General features: G+C 56.4%; 1 protein-coding gene across 2 annotated transcripts; it reads right to left on the bottom strand.

Moving 5' to 3' along the window:
* Window positions 1-10,934: 10,934 nt before the first annotated feature.
* Window positions 10,935-23,502, bottom strand: FXYD2 (FXYD domain containing ion transport regulator 2). Of its 2 annotated transcripts, XM_045283554.1 has the most exons (7): window positions 23,450-23,502; window positions 20,049-20,091; window positions 14,956-14,994; window positions 14,733-14,807; window positions 11,493-11,529; window positions 11,337-11,366; window positions 10,935-11,110 (listed from the first exon to the last, which is right to left on the bottom strand). In XM_045283554.1, exons 1-6 carry the CDS (start codon window positions 23,471-23,473, stop codon window positions 11,342-11,344), a joined length of 243 nt encoding a protein of 80 aa, XP_045139489.1. In that variant the 5' UTR covers window positions 23,474-23,502; the 3' UTR covers window positions 10,935-11,110; window positions 11,337-11,341. The 2 variants fall into 2 exon arrangements, with proteins under 2 accessions (XP_045139489.1, XP_045139490.1); XM_045283555.1 differs by lacking the exons at window positions 20,049-20,091; window positions 23,450-23,502 and adding an exon at window positions 17,079-17,175.
* Window positions 23,503-24,370: the final 868 nt, after the last annotated feature.

The raw sequence follows: 24,370 nt of genomic DNA, 5'->3' as shown, positions 1-24,370 counted from the left end.
CTGCCTCCCCTGCCCCATGCTCACCTGGGGGACCTGCCTCCCCTGCCCCATGCTCACCTGGGGGAAGCCCTTGGGAGGAGTGAAAGAGGTTCCTGAGAAGGGAGCAGGTTCAGAGATCTAGGCAGTGTTGGCTGATCCCACAAACAAGGTAAGCATGTGCTGTCCTGTGCTTACTTGGATAATCTGCTGTTCCCTACAGATTAATAAGTAAGCACAAGTAAGCCTGTGCTTACCAGGCTCCTTAGGTCATCTGCTTCTGGATCAAGAGTGCAACACAGTTGCAGTTGCAGAACAGTTGAGGGACTTCTGGGGTGGGGGGTGAGGGGGATGGGACTGGGAGTTCACTCGGCATCAGAGCAAGTGGCCAAGACCCCCAGACAAACCTGCCAGAGCAGGAGCAGATTCTAGCCTGGCCTGTGCCTTCAGGCATGAGGTTGCTCCATCCCGGGGAAGACCTGTCACCAGGAACTCCTGCCACCTCCGCCTCCCCACCTCCCTCCCAGTGACAGCTTAACGCCTGGGACATGAAGATGCCATGCCCCAAGGGGCGGGGGTTCTTCCCAAGCCTCCAGCATGCACTGCAAGCTCTACAGAGGGTTCACTGTATGAGGAGAAAGGCCAGGAGGGGCCACTGAAACTGAGCAGCGGCTGCCTCCCAGGCTGGGACAGCAGGCCCGTCCCTCTCTCTCTGCTCAGCCCTGTCCTCTTAGCACCCCATGACCCAAGGGCTATGGCCCTGATTCTGGCCACAACCACGGGGCTGAGGGCCATGGCATTGGCCTCTGCGCTCTCTGAGCCCTGCTTCTGTCAGGTGGCCAGTGAAGAATGGGGGTCCCCAAGGAGCAGGCCAGACCAGAGATTCTGCTAAACTGTAGTTCAGAGCTCAGCTGTCTAGGGCATGGATCGAAGGCAGGCCAGTAATCTCCATAGCCCAGCCACCACCACCAAGGAGGAGGAGGAGGGGGCCCTGGGGACCCAGGCATAGCGGCAGAAAGTATCGACTATGGCACTTAGTTTTAACTTCCTGAATGGTCTCTACAATGGGTAGTGGGAACTTCGATGGCAAATAGAAATTGCTCAGGGGCACCCCTACTTCAGTGCCACACCTGCCAGGCCCTAGATATGCCTCTAAGGAGACATCCCTGTCCTGGGCATGGTGGGGGGAACCAGCCCATGTTCTGGTTCCCATGCCCGGCTCCTCCTGCAGGAGATACTGTACAAAGAGCTGGGGGCTGGTGGGGTGGTGGTGTTGGGCACATGTCCTAAGACAGCACTCCCCTTGTCTGGGGGTGTCCCCCTCTTCCACAGGTGGTAAAGCAGGTGAGTTTGTCTCTGGGCCCTTTGAGCCTCCACACCATTCTGTTCTCTATCCCAACACCCTCCTGCCCGTGCACGACCCAGGAGGCTTTCCACTCTGACATTGTGTGAAATGTTCCTGGGGTGGTTTCAAAAACAAAGCACACACACCCTAACCCTAACCCCTAGCCTATAACCCCTAACCCTGACTCTAACTCTAACACTTAACTCTGACCCTAACCCCTAACTCTAATCCTAACCCTGATCTTAACTCTAACCCTTAACCCTAATCCTTTCCCTATCCTTAACCCTTAACCATAATCACCCTGACCCTAACCCTAACCCCTAACGCTAATATTAATCCTTCTCCTAACCCTGATTTTAACTCTAACCCTAAACCTAATCTTTATCCTAACCTTAACCCTAAACCTGATCCTAACCTCTCATCTTAATCCTAATCCTTATCCTAACCTTAACCCTAACCCTAACCCTAATCTTCATCCTTTCCTTAACCCCTAACTCTAACACTGAGCCTAACAACACTAAGCCTAAAATACGACCAAATTCTAGGCATAGCCAACACCACCACCTTAGTCCAACCCCTCATTCTAAGCCTCGTCCTAAACCTATAAATTACTCTACTATGGCCCTCAATCTAGACCCTACCCGAGCCCTAGCCCCTCATACTAATTCTGCCTCTAAATTTAGCCCCCACACAGTCCTATCCCTAATCATAAACTCTAACTCAAGTCCTAGACTCAAACCCCTGACCCTAACCATGAACATGCATCCTAACCTCCGTCATCCAGGAGCCCTGGTGTTCCAAGAAGGTAAATCATACAGAAGACATTTGAACGAGGTTTTGAAGAGTGAATAGGAGTTTTCTACAAGAAGAGAGGGAAGAGCGAGAACAAGTTTGGGTTCTGGCACTTGTTTGGAAAGCCATTGTAATGCATCTTACTCCGGTGTACTGGCTGGGGTGTGGAACACTTGTGAGCGGTCACGTGAGATGCTGCTATGGGTCTCTCCCTGCCCTGAGACCCAAAGAACTAGATGGTGCCCGGCTACCACCACTGAGTGTTCTGACCGGGATCACAAGAGAAGTCCCGGGATAGAGCAGGGGACAAATGTGCAACAAAACTCAAGACCCGCGGGAATCAGAAACCTAAAGTGCTGTTTGCAAACACATGGTCACTAAGGTGCTATTTGCAAACACATGGTCACTGACTATACACTTGGAGGCCAACTGCTTAAAAGTGATCTGTCTGAAGGTTGTCAGCCATCTAAGGCAATTGGGCCCTACTGGCTGACCCACCCTCAGTAGAGCCCACTCCCTATAAGGATAAGGATAATGGATTGTTCCTGAAGGAGAGCCCAAAGACACCTAAGGTCAAGCCAACTCAGGGACCACGAAGGTCGTGACTCTACAGCCCACCTAGTTTGTTACCTGTCTGCCTTCCTGTCACCACATATGCCCATTGTACAACCTCTTCCTGTTATACATGTAGTTACCTGTAATTAGGGGGACTGGTGCACCCCTAGAATGTATATAAGCCTTGGTTGGAAATAGATTCTCTCTCTGTGAGAATCTGGCTCCTGAAGTCATGGGGGTCCTGTAGGGGAGCACTTGCATGCTTTATCTTGTCTGATGTCTCTTTAATTTAACCCCTCAATTACACAACTGCCCCTTGGACCTGTTTGATTGTGGAGGCTGGTACCCCACAAATATTTTTTTTTTAGGCCAAATTTACTGGTGAGGTGGAGACTAGTGGAACCCCCGAGGCTGTGCCCCCCTTAATGATTTTTTGGGTCTGGAATTGGATTCACCTCATGACTCAATTTTTAACCAAACAATAAACAAATCGAAGAGGGGAGTGGTAACCCTCTGGAGGCCCAGGCGCCATAGAATAAGTGCTCATCTGAGATCCAAAGGGCAGCCTATACCGAGGTCAACATTCAGAGGGTTAGGGCAGATGGGGGAAAGGAAACAGGAAGTACAGAGAGGACTTCCGATACGCACGTGATGTCTCATTGTGGAGACTGCAGTCATTGAGACGGGGCAGCATGTGCACGATTCATTCACGGAAAACGGGATCTGGGCTATAAATAGGCAAATTCACCGTTAAAAAGAAAAGGAAGAAGGGCGGGCTTGAACACACCAGGGAAAAGGTGGGCCGTCGACTCCTTCAAGACTGAAGCTCCCCCCCCACAGACACCAGCCCGGCTGCCCTCACGTCCACTCCAAGGGCTCGCGCCCTACAGTTTCCTCCACAAACGCCCTGCCCTCGGGTGGATTCCGACCCGTGGAGACGCTGCAGGACAGGGTAGCACTGCCCCTGCGGGTTTCCCAGGCTGCAACTCAGTACAGGAGTAGAAAGCCTCCCCGGGGGTTTCCCTCTGAGAACCATGAGGTCGGCAGATCAGTGCGTACCATCTATGCTGCCAGAGCTCCTCTGGTTTCCTAGGCCCTGTGAGCCTTTACAGGAGCAGACAGCCTCAGCTGCTTCCCTCGAAGCGACTGCTGGGGTGGGGTGGGGGTGCTCGGAACCCCAACACTTAGCTGCCACCACTTCTAGAACAGCCTTGGAAACCAAGTGAGGCAGAGCTGCCCTGTACTAGAAGACTGGCTATAGGGGTGTTGGAGTCAGAATCGAGTGCCCCGTGCTCACGAGAGCACTTTCTGCGCCTGCAGTCAGCTCTTCCTTCTCACGCACCCAAGGAGAGACAGCTCTGTGCAGACCAGACAAGAAGCTCACTGTCCCCAAGAGAATGGGAGGAGAGGCGCCCGAGCGGCCCGGTGAGCTGGGTTGGGCTGACAACCGCAAGGCCAGCACTTGAAAGGCACAAGCTGCTCTGCAGGAGAAAGGCAAGACTTTCTACTCCTATAACGAGTGACCATCTCAGAAACCCACAGGGCAGTTCTACCCTGTCCTTGAGGGTCGCTATGAGCTGGCATCCGCTTGAGGGCAGTGGGTTTTGAATTTTTGGTTTGGGGCCCCATCAGTGTCCGCTCCTCAGTGTGGCCCCTGCTCAGGACGGGTCACCTAGAGCCCCGAAAGGCCGATGAGGTCTCTCCTGCCTCACAGATTTCCCTCAGACGTCACCTTCTTGTTAGTCCGGGTGGACTAGAGAAATAAATACATAAACACGTGTGTATAAGAGAGCGCTGCATAGAACAAGTCATTGTACATTAAGAAAAATCCCAGCCCAGTCCAGATCAAGTGCAGAAGTTCTATATGAGCCCATATATCTGGTACCAATCCATAAATTCCTCTTCAGACTCATGCAACACATAAAATGACAATGATGCCGAATTCAGGACGATCACAGGCCAGTAGGTGGAAAGTCTTCTGGATCCAGTGACAGTGGAAGCATCTCAGTGCAGGCAGGGGTCTCCACGTGGCTCCTCCAGCTCGAGGGCTCTAGCGTAGCTCCAAGTGTCTTGTCAGCAGGAAGGTGAAGCACAGAGTCTGTGTGTGTCTGGCCTCCAATGAGCTATTTATCTCCGTGGTGCCTCCAAATGGTGTCATCAAGCTGTGACCTGATTGACAGACCAGACTCCACCCCTTGGCAAGTTGACAGCAGATTATGTAACGACCATACCTTCCTTCACTTTGAGCCTCCCAAGGCCCCATCTCCATCCATTTCTGAAGCTGGACATGCCAGGGAGCAGGAAGACCCTGGGGGATCCATCCTGGGCTGGCCTGTCCCTTCTCCGCGTCCCTTGTCCCTGTCCCATCCCATTCTCTGTGACTGCTTTGTTCCCCCCATCCCATTTCAGTGCCTGCACTTGAGTTTGGCCAGTTACCAACTGCAGTTGAGCCAGCTCTGACTCCAGGCCCCTCCATGTGTGCTTGGGCAGGACTGTGCTCACGGGGTTCCCGAGGGCTGGTTGAGGGGCAGTAGACAGCCAGGCCTTTCCTCTGAGGTGCCATAGGGTGGAGTCAAACCTCTAACTGTTTGTACCTCCCAGGGCTTTGGCACGGGAGGCAAACATCTTTTCTGTGACGGTAGGAAAAATCAGAACACACTGAGCCCCCTGGGGACATTCTAGAAGTAGTGGGCCCCTTTCCAGCATCAGGTGCAGGGATGTAGGAAGGAAAAAAACCTAGGCTTCAAATATAAACTTGGGGAGCCCCACCCAGGTGCTATAACCTCGATGGAATTTTTTCATCTCTTTGAGTGACCCTGACCTTTCTTCAGGCTGTGGGATGGCCACCTTACTTCCTGACTTCCGGAGCTTCCCTGCCTCCTAAAGAGCATTCCCCCCACCCCCCACCCCTTCCCCAGCTCCGTTGTTTCATATCTGTGTGGTTCTGGGCAAGTTATGTTGGTGTTCTCCCTGCGCTTGGGAGAAAACGGGGCTGGCGATCATGTGCCTCCAAGGGCTGGGGTGAGGACAAAGTGGTTTAAGGCACACAGCCAAGTTCAAACAGCGAACTTCAAACGGCACTGGTGCATGCTAAGCAGAGCGCAGCTTGCTATTTTTAAGAGACAGATTACCATGGTGATTATGTGGTAGATTTCAGGCCCGTGGCACTCGAAGTGTGGCCCTTGCACCGAGGACATGGGAAGCTGTTAGAAATAGGGCCCCAGGCCTCCCCCCACCAGAGCCACTCAACCAGGATCCGAATGGAACCCGAAACTCCAAGTGACTCCTGTGCAAGTCAGAGTTGGGGGAGCTCCGCTCTAGTGCTGTGGAGCCCTGGTGGTGGCGTAGTGGGTTACGGGTTGGGCTACTGTCAGATCAACAGTTCAAAACCACTAACCCCTCCAGGGCAGAAAGAAGAGGCTGTTTGCTCCTGCCTTAGAAACCAAACGGAGTAGTTCTACTTCGTCCCGATCGGGCTGCTCTGAGCGGGAATCGACTCGATGACCATGGGCTTTTGGGGGCTTAATGTGGTTGCCGTGGTTAGTCAGGGTTGTCAGCGCCGGCTCATTCATGGTGATCCAGAGCACCACCAGTCCTGTGCCACCTTCAAGGAGCTGGTGGCACCGTGGTGATGTGCTGGGTTGCGAGTCCACAGATTCGAACCCACCAGCTGCTCCCTGGGAGAAAGATGAGGGAGTCTGCTCCCTCAAGGCTGACTAGGGAGCAGTTTCCCTCTGTCCTAGGTGACTCAGGGAGCCCTGGTGGCATAGCGGTTACGCATGAGGCGGTGAACTGCAAGGGCAATAGTTCGAAACCAGCAGCTGCTCCACGGAGGGAAGCTGAGGCCTTCCACTCCCGTAAAGAAGAGTCGCGGTCTTGGAAATTCACAGGGGCGGTTCTACCCTGTGAGACGGGTGGTTACGCGTCGGAACCGAGTTGAAGGCAGCGAGTTTGGGTTTGAGCTTGAGTCCGATCTTGGGGGCTCCTCTTCTGACATGCTATCAGCTAATATCCTTTTGTGATCCACAGTGTTTTTATTCTCACTGGCTGATTCTCAGAAGCGGCCCCCACATCGCTGTGTGCAGTCGAGCTTAGCTGAGAAAGGAAAGCCCTGCCATTGGGCCATTCCAGCACACAGCGACCCAGAGTGGAACTGTCCCTGTGAGTTTGTGTGTTCTCGGGGTGCTCCCTCTGTACGATCATACCGTTCCCAATCAGCAAGAACTTCCTGTCTTCCTTGTCCAGTTGTCTCCCCGATTCCTTCTCGTCATCTAATGGTTCGGCGAAGCCTTCCAGCACAGTGTTGGGTAAGAAGGGTGGTAAGGGGCTCCCTCATCTGCTTCTTGTGTTCAGTTTCCCCCCACTGAGTGTGAGGCTGTACATCAGAGGTCCTCAAACTACGGCCCGTGGGCCACATGCGGCCCGCCGAGGACATTTATCCGGCCCGCCGGGTGTTTTTGCCTCGTTTTGTTTTTTACTTCAAAATAAGATATGTGCAGTGTGCATAGGAATTTGTTCTTAGTTTTGTTTTTTTTAACTATAATCTGGCCCTCCAATGGGTTTGAGGGACAGTGAGCTGGCCCCTTGTTTAAAAAGTTTGATGACCCCTGCACACATCTTCATGGAGTAGACAGCCTCATCTTTATCCTGAAAAGCAACCAGTGGGTTTGAACTGCTGGCCAGGGGTTGGCAGCTCTACACCGAGCGCACTGTACCAGCGCTCCTTTCTGAGTCTAGAAGCTCCGAGGACACCTGCCTGTACGAGGTGACTGCTGGAATTTGAAAGGACAGGGGCAAATGGGCAGACAGGTGGAGGGTAGCGAGAGCAGTGACCAGGCCACACTTAAAACCCATGAGAGCGAGTCCTGGACATGAGACCAGGCGTCCGTTTGGTCTTAATGCTTCCAGGGGACTCCAGGGATGAAAGTCAGTACTCTGGGATCAGGATGCCTGCTCAGCCGCCTTCCTTGGGGTGAGTTTGGGCCACGAATGAAACCTCTCAGGCCCTCGGGTCCCCCATTTGTGAAATGGACGTGGGACGAGCACCAGCTTCAAAGGGCTGTCTCGGGGATTCAGTGGGCTTCTAGCTCACCGTCTGGGGGACTAAAAAGAGTTGCAGCCTCCGAAACCCTACAGAGGGCCGCTATGGGCTGGGACCTGCTGGATAGCACTGAGCTTGGCTTTCATGTCAGTGTTGACTGTCAGGATGACCCAGGACATGCCACCCACTGAGCCTGCGGGCAGTTTTCTCCCTCCCTCAGGTGTGCAGGGGGCCTGGAAGGGCGGGTGCTTCCCGGAAGCTCCAGCGCAAAAGGAAGGTGAGGGAGAGCAGCGCTGGCACAGCTCTGCCTTTATAGAATCTGAAAGTGGTGAAGAAAAGAATAAGAAGAGGATGAACAGCACGGAAAAAATTCAGGGTTCCCAGAAAGCCAGAGCAGGGAGCGGACCAGTCAGTTGACTCCTCTTCCTAGCCAAGGGTCCCTGGCCTTGGGAAAGGCTAGATCCACAAGGCAGCCTTGAGGTGATTTACAGTAAGTGGTCCGCTCCCTCTGGTGGCAGTAAAGGGAATTGAAAACACCCCCTGGGGCTAAAGCTGTTTTTGTTGCTGCTGCAAGTGGTTGTTCCGTCATGCCTCAACCTTGGCTGTCCTTGGTAGCTCAGGACAGGTCTGAATCGGGGACTTTTCCAACGTGAAGTGGAACGTACTGGAAGTCCCAGTGCATTCTGTCTTCCTGGAGGGGGAGGGAAAGCACTCACGCAGGGCTGGATCAGGCAGCAGACCTCAGAAGGTCACCCGGATCGGGGTTCTCAATTCCTGGCTGCCCCACCCTGCACCCCCTGCAAGTTTGCTAAGCATCAATTTGTGTGATCCAACCTAAAGATAGACCCAACAGTCTGAAGAGGATCCCGAGTACCGGAGTGTTCAAAAAGCACCCCCAATTCTCCAGAGTCTGTGGCCTTATGAACCCCACTGTCCAGGACCCCTTGCCCAGGGCTGGAATCCCCCCAGTGCGGCTCGGAGGGCTCTAGGGAAAGAAAACCTAGAAGGGTGGCCTCTCCATTGTCTCTTGCTTCTCCCAGGTTTCCCAGAGGTACAGCGTGCCCTGCCTGTGGCCGAGCCTCCCAGCCAGAGTCCGTCACCCCCCAGCCCCACCCCCGCCCCGGCTGGGCCTCCCTCTCCTTCTCACTTCCACCCCATCACAGACAGCTGACCGTGCGCGTCCCGGGCTCCTACAGAAATAATGCTGCCTTCTTTTTAGGGGGTTGACCCGCCACGTTTAATTCGTCACGATGCCAGAACCAGGCATCACAGAAACCCAGCCCGGAGCTGTCAGTCGCCTAGCTTTCCTCTCGGCGTGACTCTTGGTTCTGAAGCGGCTCCCCCAACCCCAGGCCCTCCCTTGGTCCCACGGGCAGAGTGTGGGGTCTAAGTACGGACGCAGGTGTGTGCGTGTGCGTGGGGACAGGCTTCAGATGAAGGCTTCAGGAGGATGTGGAGGGTGGTGGAAGGGTGGGTGGGGGGACGTGCAGACGACAGTGAGCTGCTGTGACCAGGGACGGCCCGCCTGGTGAGGGAACCAGGAGTCCTGGGTTCTAGCCCTGGCTCTGATGCAGGTTCCATGTGCCACCTTGGACAAGCCGCAGTTTCCCTTTCTGTAAGACGTGGCCCTCCAGCTGTAGAGCGGCCTCTAATTCCTGGCACTCTGAGTGTCCGTTTTGAGAAATAGACCAGGCCCACCTCAAGACTCTGAGCCAAGGGTGGAGAGGGGAAGTGACTTGCCCAGGACCCTTCGGTCCAGAGTGTGTGCTTGGTGGACTCCCCCACCCCCACCCCCGAGCGTGTGCTTGGTGGACTCTAAGAACAGCACACTCAGGGAAGCGTGACCTCTCTCCCCAGGTGACCCACAGGTGCGGTGTGTCTCACCATCTCCCCACATGCTCGTCCATGTAATCGAGTCTAGTCATTGGCTGCAGTCCTAGGTTCCTGGGTCTGCCTGCCCCCCTCCCCTCCCCTCCCTTAGGGTTTGCAGACCCAGACTCCTCGGAGCTGTGATCCCACCATCCTGCTGTCTAGTCTCAGGAGTCCTGGGGAAGGAGCTGAGACGGAAGACGGCTCCTGCCTGAAAGTAGAATTCTCCTTGTGGGAGGAGGCAGCCGGGACTGCGGCCACCTGCTCTGGGAAGCCGGGTACCTGTAAGAGGGGCCGCCTAACCCCATCTCGGGCTGAGGTTTCTCTGCAAGGGTCCCTGCCCACTGGGACTCGAAGGAGCCCCAATACTCGCCTCACTCCTATGGTCCACTCCATGGCCCAAACCTAGGACTAGCCAAACCTAGGACTAGGCAGCACCCACATATGTGACAAGTGAGCGTGGGTTCACTGGGGTCCCCTGATCCCAAGAGTGAAAAGGGGGTGATCTGTACTATGCCCAGGGAGCCAGGTGGCACTGTGAGATAGGCATTGGGCTGTTGGCTACCAGGTCAACGGTTCTAAGGAAGAAAGTCGAGGTGTCTTCCCGCAAAGATGTACTGTCTCGCAGTGCAGCTCGTAAGGCAGCTGTGTGCGAGCTGTGGTCCGCATGGTCAGCAGTTCAAAACCACCAGCAGCTCTGTGGGAGAAAGTTGGGCTTTCCACTCCCCGTGAAGAGTTACGCTCTCTGAAATGCAGAGGGCCCCCATGAGTCCGCACTGACTGGACGGCAGTGGGGTCGGTGGTTTGGGTACCGTGCCAGAGTCTGGAGGTGGAGGGAGTCCTGGCCGAGTGGCCTCCGCCATGGGCCCCCGACCCACCCACTGTGTGAAGCGGTGCACTTGGGGAAGGGGCAGCAGTGTAGCCTGTCCACAGCCTCCTGTGGTAGGTGCCTGGAACCTGTGAGCTCTTCAGACCCCACTTCCCAGCCTGGTGCTCGGGAGCCAGGCTGAGTGCCCCGTCCTTGGTTGTTGGTGCCTGGTTCCCTAGGGTCGGGTCTGAGTCATCACTGCCCTGTACCACTTAGAATGAGACGCCGCCCGGCCCAGGGCCCTCCACACAGTTGCAGCCACAGTGTCCACCTGTCTCATCGAGGGAGGGCCCTCCTCTTTTTCACCGGCTTCCTGTGTTTAGGCTCTGGTCAGTCCAGAGTGTCAGGAGAAACCCACAGGACTTTGTGCGTCTAGACCAGAGGCTAATGGGTGCCTGGGCGATTCATTCAAACACACGGTGCCAGGCTGTCTGAACACCCATTGGGAGAAGCGGGTCCTGGATGTTCTCAGAGGAAGAGACAGGAGACAGGCTGTAAGGGCTTTATTATCAGCATAGGGATGACTGGGCCGGAGGTGGTGGCCGCCCCAGGGTCCCATGGAACCTGGTACCGTCGCCAGCCCAAGGGCCCTGGCCCAGGGAGCACTTCCTGCAGGCTGGGGGCATCCTTGGCTTCCCAGCCAGCCTCTGTGGGCAGAGCTGACCTTGAGAACAGAAGAGAAAGGAGGCTGAGAGGGGCTCAGAGGGAGGGGCTCTTTGGTTCCTCTCCTTGTCTCATACCTCTGCAGCCCCCTTCGTCACACACAATCATTTAAAAGCACATGACAAATGGCCCTGCTGCTGGAGGGGTGGCCCTGCCCCCCCTCCCAGGAGGCTACTTTCATTCAGGCCCCTTATGTCTCCCTCGCCCAACCCCGCCCCCCAACTTACCTGAGTCACAGGTCGTCTTCATTGCCTTGCCTGGTGGGTGGGGGAGTAGAGGTGGTAAGTCCGGGGGTGGGGTGGGGTGGGGGTGTCCCTAAGGCCTCCAGGGGCCTTCCCCCTCCTTCCCCACCCCCATAGCCTCTCTAAGAGGCAGGCACTCACCGTCGCTTCCTCTGGCCCCCGCAACGGAATCTTTTGCCTTGAAGAGAGAAAAGGAGTCTGGTGACCTGTCCCTCTCTGCCCAGGGAGACTCGGACCCTCTCATCTCGCCCCGGGCCCCCTGTTTGAGGGTGCTTCTCTTCACACAGGGAAGGCTGGGGCATCTCAGAGCCGGTGGCAGCACACTGACAATGACAGTGGCTGAGCCTGGGCCCCTGAGATGCCCAGCACAGGGCCTGTCACATGGCCAGCAGCTGCTCATTAAGTGCTTGCTGAGGATTCTGGGAAGGGTGGCAGGTAGGTGCAGAGCCGAGTCCTCTGCCCAGCCCCCCAACTCCCATGCTGGTCATGGTGTGCTCAGCCATGGACCCTACAGCCCAGTCAGGGAGACGGCCGTGTGCACAGACCAAAGCACCTGGATGCCACTGTGATGTGCAGTGTCGGAGCGGAACCATGTGTGTGCTGCCCTACGTGTGCCCTGAGGTGCCCCATGGCTGGTTTCTAAAGGGAGATCACCAGGCCTTGCTTCTGACGCACCGTGGGAGGGGTTCCCCCGCCTCTGCATTAGCAGTCATGTCTGTTGGCCATTTGTACCCCCAGGGAGTCGTGTTTGCTGTATAACTTACCCCCCCCCCCCCCCCACAGATCCCTCCCCACCACATACCGGGTTGTGGTCCTGCATAATATTCTTCCAGATCTACTGAAATAAGTCCCTATGCAGTTATTAGGTGCCTGCTGTGTCTGATGGGGGCAGGGTGGGGCATACACGGTCCCCTCTCTTCCCCAGATCATTCCATGTCCACACCAGATCCTTGTTTTATTTTTAGAAAACCTTATATTGTGACTTGGGCGAAAGCTTACAGAGCCCATCGGTTTTCCATGCTGCAAGTCATGCACACATGTAGCAGCTCACGGTGTGCAGTCCACAGTTGTAACACCGCGTATCCCACTGCCTCCCTGTGTTTCCTGCTTCCATTCCTCCTTCTTCCCATGCCCATCTGACCTTTGGATCTCGCATGGCTGACGACCCTAAGGTGCGTGGACTTGTGTGATGTTGTCCTTTGTTAGGGTTGGGCTGAGGATTAAGCCACAGCACTGGATTCAGTCCCAGTCCTGACGGGGGACTGAGGACCATGGTCTCCAGGCTTCCATCCGACTAGTTAGCCTGGTCCCTTTTTGTTAATCCGACTAGCAAGTTGGTCCACGCACTCCCCACCCTTTTCCCCCCAATAATTCTGCATTCTGTTCCACATTCTTCTCCTCCCATGCTATCATCTAACCTGACCTCTTTCAGAACAGTTGGTAGCGGAAACCAGGCACCATCTAGTTTTTAGGGTCTTGGGGTCTTGGAGGCGGAATTTCACATGGTCCCCTGGGCCACGTGTTTTCAAGCTCCTCCCCTTGTCGTTCCTCCCGGCGGGGAGAGGCCCATCATTGCACCTGAGCTAGCTGCTCGTGAGCTCCCTCGCCTGACTCACCAGAGTCCTGGAGTTAGAAAGCTGAAAGGACGAACACAGGCACCCTACCTTAATCTGACAGAGTTTACGGAAAAAGTCAAGCCTTGAGCTTCAATATTGAAAGATTCTCTGGGCAAAATATTGAAGGATGCAAGGAGCATCAAAAGAAGATGAAGACGACAGAGTCACTGTGCCCAAAAGAACTAGTTGACCTTCGACCATGTCAAGAGGCAGTGTGCAAGCAAGAACCAATGGTGCTGAAGGAAGAAGGCCAAACCGCACTGAAAGCTTAGCCAAAAACACGGCTCCAGGAACTGATGGAACGCCAACTGGAATATTTCAACAAGCTGACAAGCACTAGAAGCGCCGTGCCTGGGAACTTGGAAGACAGCTAGTTACTGGCCAACTGACTGGAAGAGACTCATATTTCTACCCACTCCAAAGAGTGCTCAAATTATGGAACAATGCCATTAGAAACTATAGAATATCATTCCCATTACATGTTGTCGGGAGACACCAGTCCCTGCAGAAGGACATCGTGCTTGGTACAGTAGAGGGGGCAGCACGCTGGACACCATGGATTGACTCGGGATGCAACAGTGGGCTGGAACATAAGAACACTTGAGTGGATGGCGCAGGACCACAGGGGGGCGCTATGGGTCAGAACTGACTGAAGGGCACCTGACAGCATCTCGTCAGAGTAGGATGTGGAAGACTGTGTGGGCTGTGCCATGCCAATTGTCCCCCAAGACCACCGTCCTGAGACTCTGGGACACCTGATCCCTCTTGAAATACTTTCTTGGCTGGTGCTAGCCGAGAGACCGGAGTTCGAGTCCATCCACAGGCACTTTGGAAGAAGGTCCCTGGAGATGAACTTCGGAAGGCCGGTCACTGAAAGCCCCGTGTGAGCTGGAGCTGACTTGAGAGTCTCCAGTTTGGTCTTTCTGTTTGGGTTGCATGCTCAAGGTGGGTCTCAGTTTATTCATCTGTAAAATGGTCCAGTAGTGGCCACCCCTCCATGCAGCTGACAGAGTCAAGGGTCTAAGGTGTAACTAAAGCCTAGAACAGCCCCAGCTGGGGCGGACCTTGCCCCCTTGCCTGGCCTTTGTTTACACTGGCTCACCCAGCTGGGTCACTTGCCCTGAGTCCAGCAGAAAAGAGGGAGCCTCACTTGGTGCCCCAAGAACGTTCTCTTCTTTCGTGCCTAGTGGCTTTGAAAAGAGATGTGTGCCATTCACTGCGATCACTCGATCCGATCGGTATGCCCTCCCTCCCGACCTTGCCCCCTTCCCCCTACCCTTTTGGTGTCGCTATTCCCAATTCTGTTCCTGGGTTCCATGTATCACGAGTTTTATCTCCTACCTATACCTATTACATGCTCCCGTCTAGTCCAGTGTGGGAAGCAGCACTGGGGTCATGATAGTGGGGTAATGGTACATACCCCACCCCATCCAGGGGGAAGAACAGCAGAAACCAGAGGGGAAGGGAGACAGCAGTCCGTGTGAGATTTGAAAATAATAACCATCTACTATCTATCAAGGGGACAAGAGGGTTGGTGGGGGGAGGGAGGGAAAAAAGGAGGAGCTGATCCCAAGGCTCAGTGGAAAGTAAATATCTAGGAAAGAACAATGGCAATATTTGTACCAATATGTCGGATATAATTGATAAATGGATTGTAACAAGAGTTGTAAGAGCCCCTAATCAAATGATTGAAAAGGAAAGAAAGAAAGAAAAGAGCTATGCCCCTCACCCAGACCCCCTTTCACCCGGAGGTGGGCCATCTTACTGAGGATGATGATGAGCCCCACGACGAAGGCCAGCCCAGCGAAGATCAGGCCTCCCTTTCGGACCGTCTCGTAGTCTTGGGAAGAGAGGCAGAAGAAGTGTCATCTCTCCTGGTGCCCTCCCTGCAGACCCCTGCCTTCACCCATCCTGCCCTTCACTGGGAGCTTCCGAGTCAGGCAAGGGGGGCGGGGAGTGCACGGGGAGCATGGGGTTCCCAAGCTTACCGTAGTGGAATGGGTCCTCGTCCCCCTTGGAGCTGCCACCTGAGAAGGGAGCCGTGGGGGGGGGGGGGGAGAAGGTCAGCCAGAGTGGCCTGGGTCTCCCCTTCCAGCAGCGCCCAGGCTCACGGCCGCTGGCTTCTCAAGAAGTCGTCATGTGCTTCCCGTGGGGCTGTGGGCAGCCTGGGAGGGGCTTCTTGCTTTAAACCCAAGTAAGGCAAGGCCTAGGTGGGTTTCCACTTAGATTCGCCAGCAACCTCCCCCTTGAACTAATCAACAGGTGCCGAGCGAGCGTGTGTGGAATGAATGAAAAAGACTCGTAGACTCAGGTGGAATGGGGCGAGGAAATGGCGGCCCAGTTTGGAGACTTGTCCAAGGCGCCATAGGAAACTGGAGGCAGAACTGGGTCTCGAACCCAGGTCACTGGATCCCTTCCGTGTTCCTCTGCTGCCCTGCTCGGGAGGAAGCAGACTTACTTAGCAGACATTACTGTAGTGCGAAGGGAGCCCTGGTGGCATAGTGGTTATGTGTTGGGCTTCTAACTGCAAGGTCAGCAGTTTGAAACCACCCGCTCCTGCTTAGGAGACAGACGAGGCTTTCTGCGTCCTTAAAGAGTGACAGTCTCAGAACCCCACAGGGGCAGTTCTACCCTGTCTTGTAGGCTCGCTGTGAGCCGGCATCGGCCTGATGCAGTGAGTTTGGCCGTTTGTGAGGACAGTGTTCAGTGCCAGGCTAAAGGCGTTATGCAATCGTGGTTCATTTAACCAACATCCCAACCCTGTAAGGCAATATTATCATTAGTCCAATATAACCCTGGTGGTGTAGTGGTTATGCACTAGGCTTTGATTCACATGGTCGGCAGTTCAAAACCAACAGCAGCTCCGTGAGAGAAAGACCGGACTTTCTACTCCCGTCAACAGTCACTGTCTCGCAAACCCACTGGCCCGATGGCTGAGAGAGTAGAACCCACGAGGAAACAGGTCCAGAGAGGGTAAGCACCTCTCCCGCCATTACGCAGCTAGTAAGCAGCAGAACTGGGTGAGGGGGCCTAAGGACTTGGGCGCTCACCCAGTTGCTGTGCTGCTTCTCAGCTGGCAGCAAGGGAGAGGCATTTCAAGGCACAGTCTCTTGGTTCTGCCCTCTGCCTCTTCTAGCTTTCCCTCCCTGCTGGCGAGCCACTGGGCACCCATCTGGTGCCGCTGCTCTGCCCCAGCCTGTCCACCAAGTGCCTTTGCCCTTGGGCAGCTGGAGGGCACAGCTCATCCGCATGACGGAGGGCTGCCCCACTGCTGTGCCACTCAAGCCCCTTCTTGGCAGACGTGTGGAGGCCCAAAGAATGTGCAAGGCTGCAACTTGCAGGCTCTGTTGAACTGTGCCCAGTCCCTGCTGCACCCCTGACCCACGACAGGGGTGGGGGCTCCCCCGTAGAGGGCCAGCGTCTGGTCCTGGTGGGCCTCAGGTTGCTGGGGGAAGGCCAGAGACCAAGCAGGTGGGGGGCCTAGGCCCCTGCTTCCATGCAGAGCCCGTCAAGACGGCCTCCCCAGATTGCGCTCTGCTCTAGTCCAAAGTTGCAGGCAAGGGTAGGGGGTGCAGGTGGGGGTTGGGGGTGCAGGCAGGGGTGTGGGGTGTGGGTGGTAATGCCAGCACCGTGGCTGGACTCAAGCTAGAGTCCCCTCACCACACCAGGCCCCTTCCTCTCCTTGACCACCTCCTCTTGACTCATTTGATGAACTTTGCCTCAAGTTTTCTAGATCAATCCAGACCCACTGCCCTCAGCCGATGGTTCAGTCTCACCCCTCCCAGAATCCCAGAATGCCCCTGGGAGTGCATCCTGAACTGGAGGGGAGGGGGCCTCCTCCCTTGCTGGCCCGTCTACCTCCTGCTCAAAGCTCAGACAGCCCAGCAGAGCCATTGTCCCCAGAGCCAGCTTCTGCCTGGTGACAGAAGTCCTACCATCCAAGCAGCACCTCTTTGTATTTAAGGCAAAGTCTTACTTTAAAATGCAAATTTTCTAGATAGGCAGCTGGGTCTGTGGAAGACAGGGGTGCTAGGGGAGTTGGCTGAATCCTTGGGGAGTGGGAGTCATGCAGGAGCAATCCCCTGCCTCACACAAAGGCACCCACACTCACCAATCTCAGAGGACAACCCTGCCATCTCCCCAGCTGCCTCTTCTCTGCCAGCTTCCTCCTGCTGCCTCTGCTCCCAGGGAGTGGCTGGCCGGGGTGGCTGGGGTGAGACGGGGCATTAAACATTCACAGTGCCAGGTAATATTTACCCTGGTCACAAGAAAAGCTCCCTGGATGGAGGGCTTCCCAGCTCAGCATGACGGGGGGTGGGGGGGTGGGGTGGGGGGGTGGAGGAGCCGATGCACTTTCCAAACCCTCCCAAAGGAAATTTCCAGAGAGAAAAGCGGGGATGGGCAGGCCACAGTAGCTTTCTTCCACCAGCCAAGGAGCAAGGCAGCCGAAGAGCCTTGTGAAAATTCCAACATTTTCAGCTCCACCCACCTGGGACCCAGGCCCCAGGCTCTATCAGCTGCTCATCTCCTGAAGCCGGGTGTGCACAGCACTGAAGTTAGGTCCCTGACATCACTCACGGACCCCTGGCACACCCCACAGGTTCACACCTCAGTCGGTTGCTTACCCCGGAACACCGTCTCTTATCTTCTGTGCTCATCGGCCGGCTCACACCTCTGCCGGAAAGGCTCCGGTCATCCCTGACCAGTGGCTCCGGCTGCCAAGTAGGCCCTGCTCTGAGTTCCTTCCTGGCGGCTTTCCCTGGGGTCTGGTGCTCCCAAAGGAAGGGACCGGGTCTTAGCCATCTGCAGAATGCCATGCTTTCTTGGGTGACAAAGCACTCTGGGAATGGGAATGCGTCCCTAACTCATTGTTCCCGTGGAAGAGGCGAGCCATCTCAGGCACAAAGGTCACACAGACGGAGGGGGACTGGAGGACGACCCCTAGGGCCCTAGCTTCGAGGAACAGGTTCGGCAGCTTCCTTTACCGCAGGGACGCTGTGCCCAATGCTGGAAGGTGCTAGGGGACCCCAGGGAGCTGTGGCCCACTGAATTGGCCTCCACTGAAGCTAATGCCCAGCAGTCACCCAAAGGCCAAGGCCAATGGTCTATGCCCACAGAGTCCTTCCAAGCCCCCATCAAGCAGTGGCAGGGACCCGGCCCTTGGATTCACACCCTGGGCCTTCCACTCGTGGGTCACATGGCCTGACTCCGGTTACTTAGCCTCTGTGTGGCTCTGCTTCCTCTCCTGTGAAACGGGCATCCGAACAGCCACTGGGGAGGGTGAGGAGGGAACGAGGTTATTTGCGGAAAGGGCACACCATGAGGGCCTGGCTCACAGAACGCATTGAGAACAATTAGTTGAAGTCATTATTATTGCTGCGTGTGTCTCTGTGGGAGTTGGGGAGGGGGCTTGTTGGAGAAATAGCCTTTTGTTCTGATGTAGCTCTTGGGGCCAGTGCCCTGGAGGGGAGATGAGAGCCAGGCGGCCAAGGCCCTCCCCAGCAGCTCAGCTTTCTTCTGCTTTCAGCGACAAGGGCTTATGGATTCCTGCATCTATCACAGGAGATGCACTGGGCTCCTAACTTCAAGGGCAGCAGTAAAGCCACCAGCCGCTCCTCGAGAGAAAGATGTGACTCTCCACTCCTCTACAGACCGGCAGTCTCCGAACCCACAGCGGCGGCCCTATCGGTCTCAGAGGGCCGCGGTGAGTCAGAACGCACTGGATGGCAGGAGTCGGGCGTTAGCCTCAGCAAGGGGTTACCAGCGGCCAGGCTCTCTCTGGAGGGTCAGCTGTGCCCGCACGTCTCACTGGGCCCGGGCTCATTCCATTTCACAGATAAAGAAAGAAAGGCTGAGCGCTTGCTTCCCCAAACAGCTCCTGGAAGTAGCGGGGCACTGCTGTGGTCCTTGCTGGGCAGGCAGGGAAAAAGTAGTAGGGCAGGGGGGGAAGGGACTTGCCTGAGACTGACAGTGGCAAGGCCCGAGCTAGAACGTCCAGGTCCTCAGGACTCCCGCGACAACCAACCACTGCAGCTCCCCACACAGGAGAGCACGTCCTTGCAGCCTCTGTCCTCCCTCGCCTTGGTGTCTCAGAGAAGCAGGAGGACTACGGGCTGCCAGAAGGACAGACAAATCTGTCTCAGAGGAGCAGCAGCCAGGAGGTGCCTTACGAGTGCGGACGGCGAGACCGGGTCTCACCTTACTTTGGACATGTTACAGGAGGAGCCAGGCCCTGGAAAAGCGCCTTGCGTTTGGCGAAGGTGAAGAAGTGGAGAGAGCAGACGCAGCAAACCGCTTAAACACAGGACGGCGGCGATATTTCTGTTCAGTTGTACAAGGCGTCCCGATGAGGCAGAGAGAACTCAACCGAGCCTAACAACAATATTGTTGCTTGTGTGTACATTGCCGATTGTGGTAAGCCACTTTCTAGCTTTTCTCAAAGGACGAGGGCTATAAAAACAGGTGGAAAGTTAGATAAATGACTTGGCTCAAGGATAAGTAGATAGATAGATAGATAGATAGATAGATAGATAGATAGATAGATAGATAGATAGATAGATAGATAGACAGATAGACAGGAAAAGGAGAAACAGGAAAAGCACATTGGCAGCTCCATTTTTAAACTCTTTAAGTGTAAGACACTACTTCAAGCACGTGATAAGAATCCTTCCACCCCAGAACAACTCTAGCCAGTATAGCATCTTTATCATTCCCACTGAATAAATGCAGAAACCGAGGCAGAGAGAACTTAGATCACGCATCTGAGGTCAGGCAGCTAGGAGCTGGGGGCACCCAGACCAGACCCTAGCAGTCTGGCCTCGGGGTTCTCGCAGAGAGGTGGGGAGGGGTAGACACACAGAGCGTTAAGGAGGCTGTACCTTGGTTGCTTCCTCCCTGCAGCCTCAGAGATGCTCTGCACACACACACACACACACACACACACACACACACACACACGACTCCAATCTATGATACCCTTGCCTGGAAATCCTGCCCATCCCATTCCTGCTCGGTGAGGGGATGGACCCCACCTCAGATCCTGAGAAGGCAGGGAGGGGCAGTGCCTGCCCGGGGTACTCACCTGGGAACCACCTGTCCATGGCGGAGCTGCTGGCGGTGTTGTGCTGTGGGGAGAGAAAGAGAGGCGCGGAGAGGCAGTGGCCAGAACCTGGACGGTGTGACTGACACTCCCTCTCCACTTCGCTCAGTGAGCTGACAGACAGGAGGCTGGGGAAGGGGGGCTGGCAAGAGCGCCTTTGCCTCCTGCCTATTGGGGCAGGTTGGTACAAGGACCCACGTGAGATCGGCGGGTGGGGGCGCTTCTGCGACCTCCACCTGGCCCTGAGGAAGGAGGAAGCAGTAAGGCACAGCAGAGCAAGCCCAACCCTCATGCTAGTCGCTGCTCCCACAGTGGCTGGATGCCACAGCCGGAACCCTCCAGACAACCCAGGATGCCCGCCAAGGCCGCCAGAAATCCGAGAGCACTGGCCGGGGCTGGTGCCAGCAGGCCCTGGGGTGGCAGCCGGGGGAGATACTTGGGGTGGAGGGGTCCCCTGGGTTTCCTCAGCTGCACCTTCGTCCTCTAGCCCCCACCCCCACCCCCACCCCGGTGAGCAGGATGACTTTGGCTGGGTGCCAGCTGGGCCTCAGTTCTGATGTTGCCTGTCCCCAGCGGAGACCCTGTGACTGGGCAGAAGAGCAGCAGGTCCATGGCAGCTGCCCCCAGTGAGGTATGGGCCCAGGGGTGCTGAGTCTTCTTGTTCCTCAGGGAGCCAGGCAGAGAATGGGGCAGAGTGGGGGGCCACTCCCATGAGAGCCTGCTCTTCCTCTTGGCCCTTGGCTGGCCCCCAGGGACCCGGGACAGGCTATGATGTCAACCCACCTTCTAGCACACTGCAGCGGCACAGCTGGAGACACGGTCACCTAATGAGGCCTCGGCGGCTGGCTGCTGGCTGGCAACTGGGAGAAGGCGGAAGGTGTAGCAGTGCTCTGGGCCCTGGGCAGGGATGGAGTGCCTGTCCCCAGAGGGGGACAGGAGCCCATCGTGCTGGCCCTGCCTTCCCAGGCTCAGCAGGGCCACTGTCCCTAGGGCCTCTGGCAGGGGCCTGGCTATGGAGCATCTTTGGGGCTCACTGTGACCCAAAGTGTCCCTCAGGTCCATCGCGGGCTGCTGGGCAGGACCCCAAACACAAGACTGGGAGGAGTCCGTTCTTGCCCCAGCCTCTGAGCCTCTCTGGGCTCCAAGCGTAAAGCAGAATGCTCTCTCTGCTCTGAACCCAAGCCAACCCCACTGCCACTGAGTAGATCCTGAAGGAAAACCCAGGGATGCACATCGTTACCAAGGAGAGAGCCTCATATTTCTCCCACAGGGTGGCTTGCTGTGTTTGAACCGCTGACCTTGTGGCTTGGGTGGCCTCTGACCTCATCTCCTGCTTCCCTGCCCCCACCCCCTCCATGCTCTGGGCCACTGACAGCTCATAGCTCAGGGTTCTGTCCTTCCTCATCAACACTTCCTGCCCAGGGAGGGCTAATGACACTCTGGGGAGACACCTGGGGCACGGGGGAGGGGTTGGGTGAGAAGCCAAGCCTGGAGAGGCCTTATCTGCCAGGAGGCAGTCAGTGGTAGGAGGGGGGTAGGGGGGGCAGGGACAGGCAGCCCCGGCCCCAGGCTTCTTGCCCCTCCCCACGACCCAGCCAGCCAGGGGCCAGGCCTGTCACTGTGCCTGGGTGGAGAGCTACACGTGTGGTAAAGCAGGACTGCTGAATGGAAAATTCCCCCAGCTGGGCCCTTCAAGAGGCCCATAAACCTCAGGGCCGCCAAAGTTTACCTAGTGCACCCAGCCAATGGTCCAGAAGAGTGAGAATCACAGCCCAACACCTCCTGCCACACAGACAGACCTACACAAACCGTCCTCCCCACACCAACCCTGAGCGCCCTGAGAGAAGGCTTCCTCACCCCAAACAGATGCTGAGTCCTGAACTACCTGGAAAGGGCCCAAGGTCACCCCTTCAACCCCATCATGGTCCATTCCCTAGCCCAACACCCCACCAAAGGGCAGAGTATAAACCAAGACTATTCTCATGTTCTAGAGAAACAAAAACTCACTGCCATCAAGCGGATGCTGGCTCAAAGCCACCCTATGGGACAAGGCGGAACTGCCCCTGTGAGACTGTAATTCTTTACGGGAGTAGAGCCTCATCTTTCTCCCGAGGACTGGCTGGTGGTTTTGAACCACTGACCTCGAGGTAGCGGCCCAATGCATGATCACTGTGGCCCCATGACCTCCTCTTGACTTCCCTGGCTCTAGCTCTGCTCCAGCCCCAGTCTCCAGCCTCGAGACCTGTGCACTGGCTGCACCCTGTCCATCCGGAGTCCGCTTTCTCCAGTGAGTTTCCTGGGGACGCTCCCTGCCCTCGGGTATTTCTCCCAGAGCGGCTCAGAGGCCCTTCTTGGCCTCCTAACGAGGCCCCCCACCTCCAGCTTCCCTTTCCTTCCTCGGCGCGTGCACACACATACACATACACACACACTTGACCTCTCGGGGCCGCCTCTTCTGCTTATCTCGTTTCTTGTCTCTCTCCCAACTGGAAACGACGCTCCGGAGGAGGAGGGTTTTTGCCTGTGTCGTGCACCTCCAGCTCCCTCCGTTCCATCCCATGGGGGCAGGGTATTCACCAGTGGGCTGATCCGGCCTTAACTCGCTTAGTGCACGCTCCATGGCACCAGCCACTGCCACAGGTGGCCCAACTGAGCTTGTCGCTCTGCCTGCCCTGCTGCTGCCACACATGTCCGGACAGCAGCTGCCAAGGGCCCCTCTGGGCTGTCCCTCACCCCTCTGACCTCCATGCCCGTTCCTCAGCGTCCCAGTTTGCAGGGAAATGTTCTCTTGCTCCTTTCAGGAGAGGCCCAGGTGTCCAGGGCAGAGGTCTCATCCCTCTCACCTCACGCACATCCACGTCCTTTCTCAGACTTCCGGTGCATGCGCCCCAGGCTGGCTAACATTAGGGTTACCTAGGCACCCTGCTCTCCTCCAGAGAGGCCCTGCAGAACACGGGTTCCTGGAGTGAAGCTGGGAGACCCTCTCCCCCCATGGGCCTCTGCACTGAAGGCCCACACCTAGGCAAAGTCCCCTCTTCACAAGTGGACCGCATGGCGGTCTCTCTATGGGTATGAAATGACAGGCTTCATATACTCTTGCCTTACAGGGTCGGAAGTAGCGTGTTTGGTAGAGGAGCCAGCTGGTGTGGGGCTGAATCCGACTCCTGGTGACCCCATGTGTGTCACAGGAGAGCTGTGTTCTTGATGTGCTGTCGATGACCGGCTGCTGGGGAGGGGGCCACCCGGCCTATCACCCCGGCACCTGTGGGTGCTGACTCTGGCCTTTTGCTTAGCAGCTGAGAACGTTGGCTGTTAGTACCACCCCAGGGCTCCCTTGGCAAAAGAGGTCCTTAAAAAACGCCAATGGCTTCAGGGTCACTCACCTGCAGTTTGCCTCCTGGGAACATGCACGGGAGCCCCTTCTCCCGGGCTCCGTCGCCAACCATGGTGAGACCTACATGGCCTTGGCCGTGCTGAGAGCACCTGCTGCCCTGGTCCCCAGAAGGACCCCCACGGCCACCACCCTCGCACCCCCAACTGTCCTTTCGGCCGAGACACAAATGTGGCTGCACAGCTTTGCCCCACCAGGCCCTTGCTCCTCTGCACCGGCCTGGGGCTGCAGTGTCTGCTGAGGCACCAGGGGAAGCAGCGGGACAGGAGAAGGTCTGACAGCTCCAGGCTGGACAGCCGAGAGGAACACCTGCCATGTTTTCTTGTCTCCTAGGACCCAGAGACCAAGATCTTTGGATCAAGGAGACCTTTGGGTGGCACAGAGAGGTCATCCAAGCTGGGCCAAGGCCATCCATCCTGGGTCCCTCTGTCCCCATGTCTCAGTGCAGGCTTCCCCCAAACCTGCCTCCACCCATCCAGCCTCTGAGGTCTCAGGGCAGCGGTCTGGGTGTCCATTGTTGGGGTGGGAAGATGAAGCCTGGCTTATCCAGTGGAGGGTCATCTCTCCGATACTCCAGGGCAGCAGCGGAGCAGGGACCCTGCCCACCAGCTTCCCCAACACATCGTGTCTGGCTCCACCGGCCTGGGCTGCCTGCCAGAGCCCACAGCCTTGACCCCCAGATCCCTTCGCCTGGTAGTGGCTGGCAGGTGCAAAGGGCTGCAATGAGGGTGGGGGTGGGGGGTGGAAGCCCCTAGAAGGTTCGGCTTCTCAGCATGGATTGGTCCTCAGCTGCTTGGTGAGTAGGGCGGCCTGGCAAGGCTGGTGCCGGCTCACAGGTCCAGTCTGTGCTGCTCAGAGGACCTGCACCCTGAGAGGCACTGTGGCTACAGATGCCAGGGTCACTGGGGTCTTA

Source organism: Echinops telfairi, unplaced genomic scaffold (assembly GCF_000313985.2).
Source record: "Echinops telfairi isolate 266 unplaced genomic scaffold, ASM31398v2 ScPeMD7_7463;HRSCAF=8501, whole genome shotgun sequence".
Taxonomy (NCBI): Eukaryota; Metazoa; Chordata; class Mammalia; order Afrosoricida; family Tenrecidae; genus Echinops; species Echinops telfairi.
This window is presented reverse-complemented; position numbering and strand designations above follow the sequence as displayed.